General features: G+C 33.5%; 1 protein-coding gene across 1 annotated transcript; it reads right to left on the bottom strand.

Moving 5' to 3' along the window:
- Positions 1 to 2,134: 2,134 nt before the first annotated feature.
- Positions 2,135 to 9,851, bottom strand: LOC113718824 (cation/H(+) antiporter 20-like). The gene is made up of 4 exons (XM_027243739.2): positions 9,639 to 9,851; positions 8,519 to 9,529; positions 2,743 to 3,660; positions 2,135 to 2,667 (listed from the first exon to the last, which is right to left on the bottom strand). The coding sequence occupies exons 1-4, from the start codon at positions 9,816 to 9,818 to the stop codon at positions 2,341 to 2,343; spliced, it is 2,436 nt and encodes an 811-aa protein (XP_027099540.1). The 5' UTR covers positions 9,819 to 9,851; the 3' UTR covers positions 2,135 to 2,340.
- Positions 9,852 to 18,511: the final 8,660 nt, after the last annotated feature.

Raw genomic sequence — 18,511 nt, 5'->3', positions numbered from 1 at the left:
TTAAAAATCCTTGAACCCCACCCAAATTTTAGGATGAGGATGACAGGGTGTGAATTTAACCCCATCGATTTTTTACGATGCATAAAGGAGGTTAATCATTGAACTTGGGATAAACGTTTCTTCTTTTTTTTGGGCAAATTACTATTTACCTCTTCGTGGTTTTTACTATAGGTATCCCATTTGTTTGGATAATATTCAATTAACGCCGTTGTGATTTTATTCAAAGACGTGCTCCAAAACTACTCGCAAAGCTTGAATCGTAAAGCATCTATGTACATAACCTCTAACAATTTCACATTTGATCACGTAATAACCCTCAAGTAATTTAGTGTACAGTGGTGATCAAGACCTCATTTTATCATATTTCTTTTTTTTTTTGGTTCAAAAGAAGACTCTAAACTTTACAAAAGGGTAGGAGGAAAGGATACGCAGGAACTGGATTAACGAGGAGCTTTTTGTCAATTTTTCACTTCATAAGAAATTACGGGATAAGTAGATGTTATTAGATTAGGGGCAAGTACAGCTTGGGTCTTGGTGCAAATGTGTGATTATTGTACTTTTTACATGGCATAGAATATACTCACATAAATTAGTTGTATATCAATTTACTGTATAAATACAACTATTTTTGTAAATATTGTACACTAAATTATGAAAAAATACAACAATTGCATTAATATTACCTATTACAAGTCATACCTGCTCGAAGCCTGGTATTTTTAATATTTTTTTGTCTATTAAACTAATAAACTAAGAAATATGCCCCATGGATTATGATCGATTTTAGAATTGCCTCAGGAGTTAAATCAAGTATTTTATTATTTGTTAGTTGCTAAATTAATATGCATATGGCTGTTCCCTCTTCCAGGAACCAATTACAACAATATCAAGTTGGTTAATGTCTATGGCAAGGAAGGCACAGAAGATGGAGGCTGTCAAGTCCTAACAGTCGGTGCTGCTGCTGCTGATGATCTCGCATGGAGAGCCATCATCGATTGTCCTCGCTTTCATAACCTCAGAGGAAAAGGGGAGTCATCGTTCAAAACCATAGCCATTGATCGAGCATTGTATCTCTGCAGGTATTTTGATGATGTTAGATTTGGCGATTCATAAGTAGTTCGTTTCGAGGTAGAAAGCGAGCAATTTTCTCATATCAAGATCCCGCAGGCTGTCTTCCCAAGCTTTAAACATGTTAAGTGCAATGCCTGGGAGAATAAATTCTGTTTGGTCAGTTTGGAGGGACAACTTGTTCTTGCCTTGGTTTTAGAAGATTTCGAGAGGCAAGAATGGAGCGAACGGAAGGTCATTATCCCATTGTCATTGTACGGTGAATTCCCCGGGACTCTGCACACGCTTTCGCCTCGGTCACTTGGCTACGATTGCTACTGGTTCGCGCGATGTGACGCACTCATTTCAAGTACAATATTCAAGTACATTTGTGTAAGTGATTCTCAAATTTAAGATTATCATGGTATCTCGAACGTGGTGGATGGTTATATTTTGTTTGCTATATGATTGTTTCCGTAACAAGAAATGTTCACATTATTGGCAAATACGTATATACTTAAAGTATAAAAAGGTTGTGGGTAACTTATAAGCATTTACTACCTCTCATGGAAAAGGAGTTATCTCATGTCTGGCCACTCGTAGAAGTATAACTCAAATACTTAATGCTAAATAGAAGAGTTTTAGAAAGTGTTTCTAAGTATATCTTTATTGGAATTATATTTTGGGATAAGAAATGAACATTAATCACATAATGGAATAAGTACGACTTATTTCAAAATTAATGTGAGATAAGTGTGGTAAAAGGATTTTAATTATGTGGTAAACGTTCACTAAAAGATGAAATTATCCACTTGACTTTTCTCATTGCGTGAGTATCATGATGCATTGCTAGATGCCAATCTTAATCTATGAGTTGATTGATTAGTCGGATCAATGATAAATTAAAAGGAGTTTAATTTATTTAGTTCTTATTTATTCTTTTTGTCCATGCATATGAGAATCTAATGGGTCACACACACACATTAAGAACTTCTTTAGTTAGATTAAATGAATTTCAAATGGGTACTTGAAAGATAAGTTTTATAACTTATAATTTAATTTGGGAAACAAATTAAACTTGAGGGACTTATAGTGCAAAGTCTATGTCTTCCAAGTTCAGCAGGGCAAAGTACATTGACCATTATTTATTTACACATGGATATTGATTGCAGCAACCTATATTCCAACACACCTGAATACCTTAGCATGCCAATCATGTAACAATTTCTACACCCGCATTGATTATGCCATTTCCTGGGGTCAAAGACTTGCAACATGTTCATTAGCAGCATTTTAGTTAGCCATCTCTGGTTTTGGCATCTTGTTATCTTTAACAGAATCATTTTGCTTGATAACAAGCAGAGAACATTTTACGGCTTCTCCCAAAGAATATATCAGGTCTCCAACATGTCCCAACTCATCAAATTCAGGTCGGCTGTCTTCCAGCTCTGCAAGCACTGCTGGTGGAAATCTCCCTTGGCCCACAATTACTAGTTCAAATTCTCCTCCTTGTCCTATTGCTTTCACCTCATTGATAAGATTGTGTGTCTCCTTCTCTACAAACTCTATCTCCCCAGTCCATTTCCTCCTGAAGTCTATGAATATTGAGTCGTCCAACTCCTGTCAGAGGTCAGCACGGGATTCAGAAAACTATGAAACTCCAGTTGAATGCAGTAATAAGTACTAGCATTTTACCTGTTCCCTTGAATATTCATTCGGTGTGATAGATATTTGATGATCCTTACTATTAAATGCTTGAGATGAAGATGGCCGAGTTTCTATCATATCTTCCAGATCTTTAAACATGGTTAACCTAACAACAGTAACCCTCATTACTGGATGCCCTGCCATCCTGCAACCTAACTCCAAAGCTTTCTGGCTATCTGGACCACCCAGGAAGAGAATGCATACTTTCTTGATGAGAGCATTATCATCTATTAAACTGTGTTCGAGTGCAACTCCAAATCCACCATCTACTACCAGTGCCACAGAGCATGGTGCATTAGTTAGCACCATCTGGTTGACTCCTCTCCATCCAGTGCCCAAATTCATTAGTATTTCTTCATTTCCCTCTCGCCTCCAAGCCTTATGGAAGGGCAGGAGGAGCATGGCTGCCCTCTTCTTTTCAGCTACGTGGCAAATGTCCTCATGCATCGTAGACAAAGAAGAGATCGATGCTGTTGGCCGAATTGTGACTTTGCTGAGTTGACCGTAAACCTTGAATGCAGCTACTATTTGGTTGCTCAATTCGCCTCCTTGGCGGGAGCATCTAACGCAGGATAAGCCGTTTCTCCGAACCCGCTGTACCATCCGTATCAAGGAGGAGCGATCAGTGAGTTCAAGCAGTTGCATCACATAGAGCTTCAATACAGGTTGCTTGGTGGATCGGCATAATTCAACAAGATTTATGAGTGATTGTGAATCTCCTGGTCCACGAATGCACATTAGGATTCGGAGCTCTTCTTCCAAGTTTGATGTCGATGATATTTCCAGCCGAGCAGGAGGTGAGAGTTCTCGTGCTGGTCTATAGATGGCCATTACAGTTGGAGTGGTCATGAAGGTGGTAAAGAGTGCCATCAACACTAAGATAGCAAACATCTCATCATCCAGGACCTATTTGAGGAGGACAAGGAAAAAATTAACTCGATTTTTTAAAAATCTCAATCGTTAAAAAGTAAAATTAATTGTTACGTACACGGATAGTGTACACACTATGGATATATGTATATACAAAATATAGATTTCAATTTCAAATTCAAATTAATTGTTCATACATCTAACGATGATAATACATCAATTGTAAGTGTATAGAAAATTAATCTTAAAAGCTAACAGTTAAAAAAGTTTTTATATGCATAATTTTCAAAATCACAGCATGTAGAAAGAGTCTAACCAGAAAGCAAGAGCAAACCAAAAGGATGAATTTTGGCTTTTGCCAACATAATATCATGAGACAATTTCAGAAATATTACATAGCGCTCAAAAGTTGCAAGAAATATCCATTTATCTCACATTTCATTGAGATGGCACCACTAATTATCATCGGAACGTATGAATTGACAAGATTACCTTCTCTACTTTGAATTGGCAACCATATATTAAATTATTTTTTATTCTAATAATCATTTAGGAAAAAAATCTGCAAGAAAAAAATTGTAGTTGATAACAACAATGACTTTTTTTTTTTTTTTTTACAATTATCTTGCACTTAAACTCGTCTCTAAATTTTTAGCCCTCCCATGCCTGCTTTATAGTAAATTATCCTCTTTAGTTTTACATTGATTTAGGCAAAATAAGTTTGGAAGTGAAAATAGCAAAATCCAAAACATATGGTTATTCTAACAATTACTTTTGCACTTAAACTTGTCTCTCTCCCCACTTTTAGTTCTCCTGTGCCAACCTCATTTTAAATTTCTCTTGTTATTCTAACAACTCTTTAGGCAAAAAAAAAAAAAAGGAACTAGAAGCCATTAATTTAAAATATTTTAACTTAAATAATTCTCCCTCCTACTTTTTGTCCTCCTATACCAACCGTATGTTACTAACACTCTCTATTCTAAAAAAAATTGATGCAAAATAATGTGAAAAAGAAAATTTTGAAATTCACAAAAGACGACCATTCTAATAATTATTCTTTCACTTAAACACCTCCTCCCCATTCTTATATTAAACACCAATTTGGTAAAAAAATTCAAGATAGAACAATACAAGTACTGTAGAGTCAGAGTAAAAAAAGTATCTCTCTCGTAAATGATTATTCTAAGAATAAATTTATGAGATTGGCTAACACTGTCACAAGAGATATGGTCGGAATGGAGGTAAGTGATACATTTGAATTTCAAGGAATGTCAGAAATATTACCAAAACTTTTGGAGATGCTTCTATAATCATTCCTGATGTTTTTGATATGCATCGATAGATGACATAAATTAAAAAATAAATTTTTCCCTTCTTAAATATTCTAATGACAGTCCACAGCTAGAAGGTAACAGGTGCATCCAGAAACAAAAAAGAAAGAAAATAAATAAAAATAAAAACCTGATGCGTAGGGAGACCGCAATGAGGTAAATCTTTGTTCTAAAGTAATAAAACTTTCCCAACACAATTTAGTTGCACTAAAGCATGGTCCAAGAATATATTTAATGAAAAGTTCCTTTCGTATTTCACGGTTCTAGAGATACAAAAGTAGAACAATTGTGGCTACTATTTTTAGATTCTTCACCTAATACAACTTTTAATAAAAGTACTTATTAAGTGCTTAAATACCTTTAAATATATTATTTGGATACATAATTCAATAAATATTTATTGTATTGAATAGTGTGTAATTTCAAAATTTTTAAATGTATTTGTCTCTTAATTTACTTCATATATAGGATAAATTGATTAAATTAATGTTCTATTTTTAAAATACAAAAGATACGCTAAAAGCACCAAATTTGATCTTTTTCCAAAAGTGCTTATAATACCAAAAACTTTTGTCCTAATTTTATGAAATGATATTCATCAAATACTTCAAAAGTATTTTTATCACCCTGAAGTGATTATTAACCAAAAGTACTGCAACCCTCAAACAGATCTCAAAAATGTCAAAAGGCCTGAATTTGGTGGCCTCCCACAAAATGGTCCCCTATTCAAATTAATTTGCTTCCATGGAAATCTTCCTATTCACTAATATATTATGAGTAAATTTTATACACACTATCAGTATATGTATTATTATGGTTAAATGGATGTCACATGAGTAAATTTTAAATTTTAAATTCAAATTTTACATATGTATCATGTATCTAATGGTGAGTGTATACACTAACAGTATATATAAGATTAATTCATATTTTATTTAGAAGTTAACTAGTCAAAGGTAACTTGATTACACAAGTATAGACGGTGGAATTTAAATAAGATTAAAAGATATAGATGTGTGACCAAATAGTTTTACATTAGTTGCGAAACTAATATGAGCCGATTAATATGATTTAGTCTAATTTTGATACCATCCACATTTCTAATAAATCTAAATTTACCTTTTTTTTTATAAGCCCCTTTTCCCGTAAATTCATATTGCTCCAAATTTGCTTTTTTCTTTTTTCCTTTTCTGCCTTTGTTTTTTATTTAATCTATGTTTTATACTTTGTAACACTCCATACTTCTCTTTATTCATCATGCAATAATTTTTCAAAGTAAACTTTTTATTAAATTTCATTCAATCTTTTCCTCACCTCATTAAACCCAAAAAGTAAAAATAGATGTTCGTTTGATAAGCTAATGTAAGAATAACCATGCTGAACTATAAAAAGGAGAAGAATTAAACTAATAAAAAACTGTACTACTAGGCTACCAGTCTATTGCTATAATTTTTCTGTTGCAACGTGTAAATAGTGTGAAACTATGAAACGTCTAATTCTAGATTAAGTAATTAGACTGCAAACTATATTAGGAAACCAACGAAGACAGATTTTGTTCTTTAACATGGTGGAATTCCAACATTGTGACAAAGATTACTGAGAGTTCTTTAGGGGGGCTTCCGGAAGACATGTAATTTTTTTTTTCTTTTTCATTTCTGGTGGGGCCGATGATTAAAGATCACTCCACATTTCTCCTTAAGCTGGGTGATGGTGGACCTAGGGGCCCAAAAATGCAACCAAAACAATGAAAATGTTGTTAATCATTGTTATGAGTCCCAATAAGATCCCAAATAATGTCCAAGTATTTCACTGTTTAATGGATATTTTCGAAATTAATCACATTCAAAACTCAAACTCAAATCACTTAAATCCATCCCATCAAAAGTTCCTTTGTGCATGGATAATTAATTGGGATTGTATTTACTCCCTCCGTCCCATTTTGATAGTTTTAGTTTTTCTTTCACACAGTTTAAAAAAAAAGTAGTTAACTTTATTAAAAAAACAAATTTAGGTTGCTATTTTCCTAAAATACCCTTACATTAAATAGAGTACAACTTTATATTAATTATTCATGGAAACTTGAATTGATGGTCAAGAAACAATCTACATTAAATAAGGTAGTTTATACTAATAACAACCTACATTGAATAAGGGTATTTTAAAAGATAACTATATTCTTCAATTGGAAAGTGAACTACAATTTGGGACAGACGAAAAAAGAAAACAGTACTATCAAAGTGGAACGGAGGGATAACTTCTATCATTAACTACAATATATTGAGAACTTCTTAACCAACTGTAGGTCTAGAATTCAAATCTGAACTCTCTCTCTTTCTCTTTTAATTTTTGTAACCTTTTACATATTACTTAGTTGAGTTCTCCCTAACCCTTAAAGTGGAACATTGAAAGTGCTGCCAGTTTGTTTAAAAACCAAATGAATTAGAAAATTACTATCTAAGGGTTAGAAAGCGTCACTTGGCGTGCTGTAGATCAAATGCTGCACTAGTGCACCCTTTAGATTTTTTAACTACATAGTGGAGCACCTAAAACCCTGACCTGTAACCTAAAGAAGAACGAGTCATTTGCATCAAAAAAGAAATAATAAACCCAGCTCGGCCACTTTATAATTTTATAACTAAGTTCACAAATAAAATGGAGGTAGGGCTGTCAACGGGCCGGGTCCGGGCCGGAATTCATTATCCCGGACCCGGACCCGAATTACTATACCGGACCCGGATCCGACCCGTTTACCCGACAGGTCTTTTATTATATGTTCCGGATCCGGATCCGGCGGGTCCCGGATCCGGGTCGGGTCTACCCGACCAAATTTAGCAAAATTTATAATTTCTAATAAAAATGAGAAAAATATATATTTGTAAACTAATTTCTAACTAATGCAAAGAAAAAACCAAATAAGAAAAGAAATCAAATTGACTTTATTCAAATACATCACCCTAATCAAATTATATTGATAAATATATATTTTTAAAATTATTAATTCATTTATATCCGGATCCGGGTCTAATACGGGCCGGAATACTATATTCCGTATCCGACCCGTTTTTTTGTTTGACAAAACGGATCCGGATCCGAATCCAGGAAACAGAATTAAATCCCTGCCCATACCCGCAATAATTTCACGGATCCGGGTCTAGACCCGACCCGTTGACAGGCCTAAACGGAGGGCACTGCTGCACTAACTCAACCCAGGGACTTGTCTCATCACCGCCACTACAGCTAAGGAATCAAATCATTTACTTATTCTTCAAATATACCTGCTTGTCTTGGTTCATCAATAAGTCACTACAGTTACTACTAGGCATAATAGTGGCTAATGTGATAAATATCCAACTCAAATGATAGGAACATTCGTCCAAATAGTTCTCTGTTCCGTTCCTTGTAAGGTTTTCGGTCTTTTTATGAAACAAAAGGGAAAAAAATAGATGTCTCACATGCTGCAAAACAAGTCCAAATTAGGGTTCTTTAACCTTACCGGGGAACAAGCAATGATTAATCTCCGCTAATGTTAATCCGCTAAGCCTACCAATTTGATTAAATCTCACCTTTTTCTCCTTGCCGATGTTTAGAACAATCAATTCAACGAGACCTTTGGTGTTCATCAATACTCCAAGGGCTAGTGACTGCCTCACAGGAATCATGCACAGAACAGCCGCAAAAAAGGTTGCCAATATTTTCCCAGCACAAGCTGTAAAGATAGTGAGCACCAATAGCCCCCAGGCCTCCAAGCCGCGTATTTTGGTAATATCAGTTTTTAATCCGCTAGATGCAAAGTAAACTGGCAGCAGAAGCCCCGAAACAAAGTCCTCGATTCGTTGCACCAAACTTCTAGCGAATTCTCCATCACTGGGAATGGTCAATCCAAAGATAAATGCACCAAATATTGCATGAATACCTATGAGATCAGTCATAAATCCAGACACCATAACTGCTGCTAGTGTTAACCATATATAGGCTTCATGTATATTGCTGCCCTGCCGGGCCACCCAATGCATGATTCTTCGGACAAAGACAAGCATGAAAGCAACAAAAGCCACCCCAGAGAGAAGTACCCATAGTGAGATTAAGGGACTCCTGTGAGCCCCTGTGCCGCCTCCTGCGAGAGCCACTGCCAGAGCAAGCAAGATCCAGGCAGAGACATCGTTGAATGCCGCTGCAGCCATTGCAGTTCGGCCAACGTCCGTGGTGAGAAGCCTGAGCTCTGCTAGAATGCGAGCCAGAACTGGGAAGGCGGTGATTGACAAGGAGACTCCCATGAACATGAGGAGCTGGCCGTATTTGTGATGGTTATCTCCATTGACTACTTTTCTGGTCAGAAAGGTGAGTCCGGCACCAAGAAGAAAGGGCAAGGACATGCCTGCAGCTGCTATGCCAAATGCTCTCTTCCCGCTCCTGCGAATCGAGCTCAAGTCGAGCTCAAGCCCTACAAGGAACAGAAAGAACAAAAGCCCCATGCTGCCTACGGATTCAAGGATTGGAGTGCTCCATGCTGGAAAAATCCACTGCATGAAATCTTTATTCCGGCCAAGAGCAGAGGGTCCAAGTAGGATTCCACCCTGGAATATAGACATAATAACACTTGCAAGTCTAAGAAGCTAAAAAACTGAAAAGATAGCCAAGAAGAAAAATGTGAGCAGTATTTAATCCATACGCAGTAGTATGTACCAGTATTTCGGCAACAACTTTCGGTTGACGGAGGGGTTTGAAGAGGAATTCAAGGACACGGCTAATGAGGACGACTATGGTGGTTTGGATTATTAACAAGGGGAATGCAAACTGCAGCGGATTATCCCCTTGCCATGCGCCACCTGAGGAAGTTTTAACTGAGGTGACGTTAAATGCCATAATGCTATCTGGCAGCTAGTAGCCGCTAGTCACTGGGTAATTGTGGTGTTCAGAATTTGAGGAGTTGCACAACAATATATAGCTATTTTGGAACCACTAGACTCAGTAGCCATAAAGGAGCCTCTTTGGCATGAAAAGTAACTTTAATTTTAATTTTAATAAAATGACAAATATTTTAGAATATTGTAAAATGAAAATAATTGCACTTTTAATAACATAAAGGGAGTAATATAACAAAATATGATATTACTAATTTATCTATGAATCCAGTAAAATACAACTTGTGAGTTGCTAGATCCCAACCTGAAACTAGAACCTAATTCTGATTCGCCTGCTCTTACCTCTTTAAAAGGGATCAATAAAAGGCAGGATATGGATTTGACCTAAGCTAACTGGAATAGAATTTTAGAATCTTTCTTTTTTTTTTTTTTTTTGCTTTTTTAATGTACTTGTCCTTTTGCTTTTTTTTTCAAGTATTTTTGCTTTTTTTTAAACATTATGAATCTAACTCGAAAAAAAAGATGTCTGTGTAAATACATACTTTCTCTGTCCTAATACTTCCTTCCTCACTCTTTAGGAATCCAATTTTTTAATCATAGTACTTTGATTGTGATGTTTGCATTTCTCTTTCTAATTTTATCCCCCAAATTTCAAATTTTGAATTTGAATATAAGATGTACATGAACAGAGGAAGGGAAGCCCCTCCTGGACAGTTCGATTGGTCACAGGAAGCCTCCTAAAGTCCTGTTGTCCATTCTCCCCCACCAGGGATCGAATCCTAGTGATTACCGGTTCGAGGAAATGGGGCCTCTTCTCTCGGGTTTCAAGGGGATTAGTCGGGTCCGGCATACCCGAAGCCCGGATACCCCCTAAGTAAAAAAAAAAAAAAGAATAGAGTAAGGGACAATATTGAAAATAGATACTAAAGATAGTTTTGACTTTTGTACCTAAAGTGCAAGTGAGTCAAGCTACTTGCGACAAGCTTGATGCAAGAAACTCGACTCGACTCGATTTTATCGAATTTGACCTCAAGCTTGAATAGCTCAAGTAGTAAATCGAGTCAAGTGTAAGGTTTAAAATGCTATGTTCGTGAGCGTACTAAAGTATTTTTATTATTTAATTTTAATTTTTAGCATTTTTAACTTTAATTTTTTTACATTATGAAAATTTTAGCTTTAATTTTCTTATTGATGGAATTACCGCTTCCACTAAAATGTGGCTTTAAATTTTCATGATTTTAATACTAGTTTGAGTGTTCTGACTTTTATAATTGCACATGAATTATTAAAAAATTGTGATTAATTTTTTCTTAATTTAATTAAGCATGCCTAATTGAGCTCAATTTTGAACTCAAGTAGCGAGCTCAAGCGCAAATAAAAGGTACTCGATGAGTTCGAATTTAAACTTGAGTACGTCCATTTGTTAGTCGAGTTAAGTTCAAGTAGAATGATATTCCAGGCTTTGAATTTGATTTGATTCAATTACACCCTTATTGGTAACATATATAACAAATATTTGGGTATCGAGGGAGCATTATCTATATAGTGCAACTTTACACACACACATATATATATATATATATTGGAACTTGAGAAATGAGTCTTATGATCAAGTCTTCTTTAATCACTCTATAGTTGCAAGGCACAATTCGTGGATCGGATTGGCCAGCTTAGCTTGACTAGATTTAGACCATTCAATCCATTTTTGTTTTTGAATTAATCACAAGAAATCCCCTAAGGTTTGGTGTGTTTTGCAATTTACCCTCCAACATTTTATTTTTCATACTTTATCCCTTCCGTCAGTCCAAGTCAGCAAATGGACTGTTAAAACATTACAATTAATGAAAATAACCACCTTTGTAACCTTAAAATTTCTGATGAAAATGGCTTACTTCGTGTTCTATAAAGAAATGACCCTAGAAGTTTTCTAGTATGTTTTAAGCTTTCATCACACCGAAAAAACTTCTCTTCTTCATCCGCAACATTTGTAGATAAAACAAAAAAAAAAGTCTTAAATTTCTTCAAATTCATTTCCTTGTGCTTCCTATAGATGTTGTTCACCACACTATATGGATGAAGCAATACAAAAAATCTGTGGTTGCGGTAAGATAGCACCTTTGAAAAGATCGGAAAGAGATTTCTTGGATGTTGAAATTATAAGATTTGATTTTTACTATAGACTAATTACTTTTTACTTTTTTAGAAAAATAATTTAAAATATGAAAATTTTTTATTTAGAATTGTCATGCATCTAATTATTTCAAATGGCTAGATCTGGAACTTTGTGACAAAGAAAGAGAAATATATGCTATATCCAACCCAAACATGTGAGCATTTATATTTTAGAGATACAATTGTACTTTTGATATCAATGGTCAGCACCATTACTCAATGTTTGCTTTGAATACCAGTCAAGAAATATAAAGCGAGAAAAATAAAATGCCGGGAGTTAAACTACAAAACATACCAAATCTTAGGGGGACTTCTTGTGATTAACCATTTTTATTTTAATTTAATGGCTCACGGGTGAGGTAGTTCGGCCCAACCAAATCTATGCTACAAATTATATAATTATATGGGTTAATCACATTTTATCCCTTTAAAGAATACCCCATTTGTCAGTTTACCCCCTAACCTTTAATTTTGCTCACTTAACCCCCTTTAGAACAAAATTGCCCTTGTATTACTTTGACTTTTTATTTACCTTGTTTTCCTTTCTTTCCTTTCTTTTTCTCTTTCTTCTTTATTTAATTCTTCCTCTTTCCCACAAAAAATTTCACCTTAATGATTGAAATTAAAAAAGAGGAATTGCAAAGATCTATTTTCTTCTTAAATGATTAAAAAAATATTCAAATGACTTTCCTAAAATACAATTTTTTTAGCCTTTCAATTCTTTTAATTTTGAATTTTCCTCTTTCCTTTCTAGTTTCTCATTTTATTTTCAAGAAAATATCATAAGATGAAATTGTTTTCCTTTCTTTTATTTCTTTTTCTCTTTCTTCTCTCTTTCATCCTTCCCAATAGAAATTTCATTTCAACGAAAATTTTTGTTTTGAGTTTATAATTGCATATTTCTAGGTGAAGGTTTAAAAGACATCAAAAACTAATTTTGATTTTTTGTATGATGCCATGTGTCACAAATTTCAATTGATGATTATTAATCAGGTCACAATTTCATCTTAAGATATTTTCTTGAGAATAAAATAAGAAATTATAAAGGAAAGAGGAAAATCCAAAATTAAAAGAATTGAAAGGCTAAAAAAATTATATTTTAGGAAAGTGATTTGAATATTTTTTTTAATCATTTAAGGAGAAGATAGATCTCTGCAATTCCTCTTTTTTAATTTCAATCATTAAGGTAAAGATTTTTGTGGGAAAGAGGAAGAATTAAATAAAGAAGAAAGAGAAAAAGAAATAAAAGAAAGGAAAACAAAGTAAATGAAAAGTCAAAATAATGCAAGGGCAATTTTATCCTAAAGGGGATTAAGTGAGCAAAATTAAAAATTATGGGGTAAACTGAGAAATGAGATATCTTTTAAGGGGATAAAATGTGATTAACCCTAATTATATTTGTGTGATTACTCGAACAATTGCATCTATCCCACCCGAAGATGTCCCTATAAATTTACAAATTATTGTTCCGTAATCATAGTGCCCAATCACTTTTTCATATAAAAAACACAGCACAGCTGAGTAATTTTTTTTTCCAGCAACGATAACATTTTTTTCTGCTAATGATAAAATTTGTATAATTTAATCTATCCTATTCTACATAGAGGGAAGTCTAAAGAGTAGTCTATACTAGATGACTTCCTTTGACATCTCCTTTGAATTGGAAATCTAAACTATTCTACAGAAAAGGAAGCTTAAAGAGTAGTTTATAATAGATGACTTCCTTTGACACCTCTTTTAGATTTTTAGGGTGCCTCCCTTGGATTGGAAGTCTAAAGAATAGTCTATACTAACTGACTTCCTTTGAAAACTTTTTTTGATTTTTTTTCAGTACATGAGGGTTGGAATTCTCAAATATACCAAAGAAGTATTCTAACACCTTTTTGGATTTTTTCACTATAAGTGAGATTTAAACTCCCGACCTATAATTCAAAAAGGATACTAGCTGACTTCCTTTGAAAACTTTTTTTGATTTTTTCTCAGTATATGAGGGTTGGAATTCTCAACTATACCAAAGAAGTGTTCTAACATCTTTTTGAATTTTTTCACTGTAAGTGAAATTCAAACCCACAACCTACAACTCAAAAAGGATTGGTGCGCCACTAAATATATGGGATTCAAATCCTCGATCTACACGATTGTAGTAGCAACCAAACTGTGCAATGTTCCTTTCCAACTTACGTATATCAATGTGACACTTGTCAACTATTGTAGTACATCAATCGCTATTAGTTTCACTTTGATGTTTTTGACGACTTTCATACCAGATGGTGCGCCACTTGCATTATGTGTATATATATATATATAAATCCCTCATCAGCTATTAGCCTATGACAAGAATTTCTTTTGCTTTCCCAAAAGAACAAATAGAATATTACATTTTTGTCTTTCACTTCTTGGCATGCAGTAGTTGTCTTGTGACAAGTTATGATTACAAGGGTAAGATCGGAGGGCACATCTGGATGGAACTTTCAGGCGTACTACCCTGACCGGTTCTATTGGATTAGAGACATTTATAATTGTCAGTAGCAAGTGTAGTGTGGTGTGTTTTCATGCGTTATTGCGTCTGTGTATATGTTTATTGTAATATTTTAATAAAAATTACAAATATCCCATAATTATCTATTAACATTTTCGGTTACAAATTATATAATGGTCAAAATGGATATAACGACTATATAAATTAAAAATTGATCGTTATACAATTAATCTCGACAATTATTGACAAGTTCTAGATATAAGTGCAAATTTAATTTCAAAATATATCCGTTTGATTGCAAGTATACAGGTCTAATGGCAATATAGGACATATATCGAATTGATCCCACGAGAAGTAATTAATGCAAGTACTAGGCTCTTACTTGCTCTATTATTTAAACTTACTATCAAACAAAACAATAGAAATCACAATACTTACTAATTAACTAATTTAACTATATGACTTACGAGATAATAATGGAGAAATATCACTAAATATGTGAGTTTAGAGATGTAGAATCCACTTATAGCACAAAAGATATAAGTGAATAGATTTACCTCTTGTTACTACTTATATTTAACTAGGAATTCACTTCCATATGTACCAAAACTCATTCTCATGATATAGTGATTTAGAATAGTCCAATTTTCCCTATTCTCACGATGAATAACTAGATCTACTCGCTAGTTCTTCATAAAATGCAAAGATAATCTTTTTGTGATCGAATTTGTGAATGTTTTTGCAATTTCCCATACTCCCAAACTAGGGATTTCACGCTTTGGCTTATGTATATTCCAATCTTGATCCAGAAGAGCGAAAATCTGATCCAATCATGATGATGATGACATCACTTGATGAGGCATTAATCTAGTTACTAAAGTTGAGATTTTAGGTATTAGATGTTTTGGGTTCAAAATTTTTTTTTAATATTAATAATAATAATATTACTACTACTACTACTGTAAAATAAAGTTTTAAAAATATTATTATTATTATTAATACTACTACCACTATAAAAATAAGGTGAGCCTTAGTGATTTTGGAATTTTTGCAAAAAATTCTTTTAGTTTTTGTACTTCCTACCATGCCCTATTTTTATGGTTTAATTCATTCAATTTTATTTATGGTAATTCTTATTAATATAAAACAACGTTTTATATTTTAGGTATTTGTATTATGATGGCAATAACTATATATGACAAACTTCCTAATCAAATCTCTTAAAACCTCCGAATCAAATCTCTTTATCTACCCATGGTTGGTAGGAAGATATTAATACTGTTGAATTAGATTAATGATGAGAAATACAAAATCGAAAACCACAAATAAAAATACACATCAAAATAAAAGAAAAAAAAAAGAGCAAAAGTTACAAATAGGAATAAAAGAAATTAATAGAAAAGGATAAACCAAGCATCTTTGTTAACGAAATTGCAATTAAGAATATGAACTGCCAGCTAGAAATAACTATTACGGAATATTTACATCCTGTCGTTAACAGAAGTAATACCCAAAAGAAGTAGAAAATTCGTAGTCAAAGAATTCAAATGGTACTCAATTAAGAATTGAGGCATGTCACTTAGTTTTGAACCATTTTAACTAACAAATTCAGTAATTATAACATGTGAAAGATTCATCATAGAGCAAGCAAACAACATGTATACAAAGACTTCAATTTTACTCAGTATGAAAATAGTCATGTTTTTCGAGTCTAAGAAGTATTCCTTCTGGATCTTTACTTGGTCGAGTATGAATATTGTCAACCTACTTTTTGAAGTTCAGTTGAACTTTTTGGACGCTAATAGTTGTTTTTCTTTTTCTGGAAATAAAAGATTTTTTATGGTCTCAGTTACGATTAGCACCACAAGTTAGAATATGTCGCCAAAATTATAGGCTACTTACAAAAATTAGTCTTATAAATTATCCATCAACATTTTTTTATTACAGGTACTAAAAAAATTGGACACTGTATACTGCATATAGAGAAGCAATGCCACTAATCCTAGGCATTTATATACTTTCTCTAATTAATTTTACCTATCCTTTCTTGTATTTATTTGTTTTTCCTAATTAATCTTACATTTCCAAAAATATGTCATCTGAAATATATATATATATATATATGTGTGTGTGTGTGTGTATGCATGTATGTATATGTTATATGTGTATGTATAAATTATTTCACAAATATATAGACATCAAAAAGGAGTTCAAAATGTAGAAGTAAAAAAATACTAATATCACATAAATTCAATAGATTACTAATTCATTAATTGTTAAAACACGAATAAAATATCTAACTACTAGCTGGTTTTTTGAATTGTGAATTCTAAGATGTTCTAATTTATGTACAAGTTTAGAATGGAGGAAATAGTTTAGAAAGAAAGGAGCGGTAAAAAAATCTAATTAATTGAAACTTTTTCTTGACTTCGTTAATAACTTGCAGGAAAGTTATTTTCCTTCACTCTTCCTACCAAACAAACACTATCGAATAGAATTTAGAATTTGGAAAAATTAAACTGAGAATTTACTTGGCAGTTCTTCTTCTTCAGATTTTACTGCGAACAGAGCAGAAGATATTAGCTCTGCTAAATTTGTGTCCTACAGGAGGCACGTGCACCAGAACAATCAGCTCGATATGAACATAAGGGGCCCAACCGGCTAAGGAAATTTGGAGTACAATAGCCCTAACAAAGAGTACAAACACAGAAAACCAGTGAAACAGACAATCTAGCCAAAATGACTCAAAAGTCAAAACTGAAAATTTCAGCTTAGTAACGGCAAAATTGGCAGACCGTTTATCGTAAAAGACACAAACAGCAGATGGGACAACCCTACAATGTAAAATGTAAACGCAGCTAGGCAAAAAGACACAAAAGGTCCTCATTAAGGGTAAGGCGGACAAATAGCACGCCATGTACAACGGACTAAACGATAATAGGAAAATTGCACAAATAAAATATATAATAGGGAAATTTTTATAAAAAAATATATAATAGGGAAATTGCACAAATAATCTCTCATATGTTGCATTTATACCTTTTTCATTCCTTACTTTTAGAATAAAAAAAATTCATCCTTCAGATGTACAAAATTGGTGCCTAAGCCCATAATAGACGACTTTTAGGCTTAAAAAGTTTTAAGAGTGGGGCTTGGGAACAACACTGAAATATGCAGAGGATTATTTGTCAAAATTTATTTGCTTATATCATCATTACAATTTCTAATACATCTTTTTATCTTCCCAATTACCTTTTTATCTCACATACATCACATTACAAAAAGTGCTACAGTAAAAATATCTCAAATAATTTACAATCCAAACCGAGGTGTGAGTTATTGCTGTGGGAGTAAATATGATGATGTAGGGTGCGATCTATCCAAGCGTATAAGGTGCAGTGGTCTTGCTGATAATGAGGATGAACCATCAAATTTTCCGTGCTCAAAGTGTAAAGCTATATAGGTACTAAGTAGGAGTGAGATAAACTTGCACTGTTTTTGAGGAGCTGCATTGCAACTTCATTAGAAGATGATGTAATTATCAGATTAAGCAATAGAACACTACAACAAAAATGGCCTTTTCTGACATGTCTATAAGGATACTTACTGGTTTATGTCATTATAGCATTTCTATTATGACACTTGTTATTAACTTAATAATATATGCTCTAATTTTTTTTATTTTATCTGATATAAAAATAATAATATATCTTTAGACTCTCTATCATAACACTTGTGAAAATGTGAGATACATAAAAAAAAAATAAAACACAAAATAACGTGGTTTAATTTTGGCAGAAGATTCTTTGCCAAAACACTTGGTGAAATCTCAAAACTTCATTTTGCCTCCTCATGAAATTTTGCTTCTTCTTATCTCTCTCACAAACTCTCTCTCTCTCTAGCAAACTATCTCTCAAAACTCTTGGCCAAAATTTTGCTTTCCAAGCAGAATTTTCTTACCAATTTATGCCCTCCGCCTCTCTCGGCCACTCTCCTCTCCTCTACCCCCTACATCCGCCATCCCGTCGCCCCTACTCCTTCCC

This window comes from Coffea arabica, chromosome 11e, assembly GCF_036785885.1.
Source record: "Coffea arabica cultivar ET-39 chromosome 11e, Coffea Arabica ET-39 HiFi, whole genome shotgun sequence".
Taxonomy (NCBI): domain Eukaryota; kingdom Viridiplantae; phylum Streptophyta; class Magnoliopsida; order Gentianales; family Rubiaceae; genus Coffea; species Coffea arabica.
This window is presented reverse-complemented; position numbering and strand designations above follow the sequence as displayed.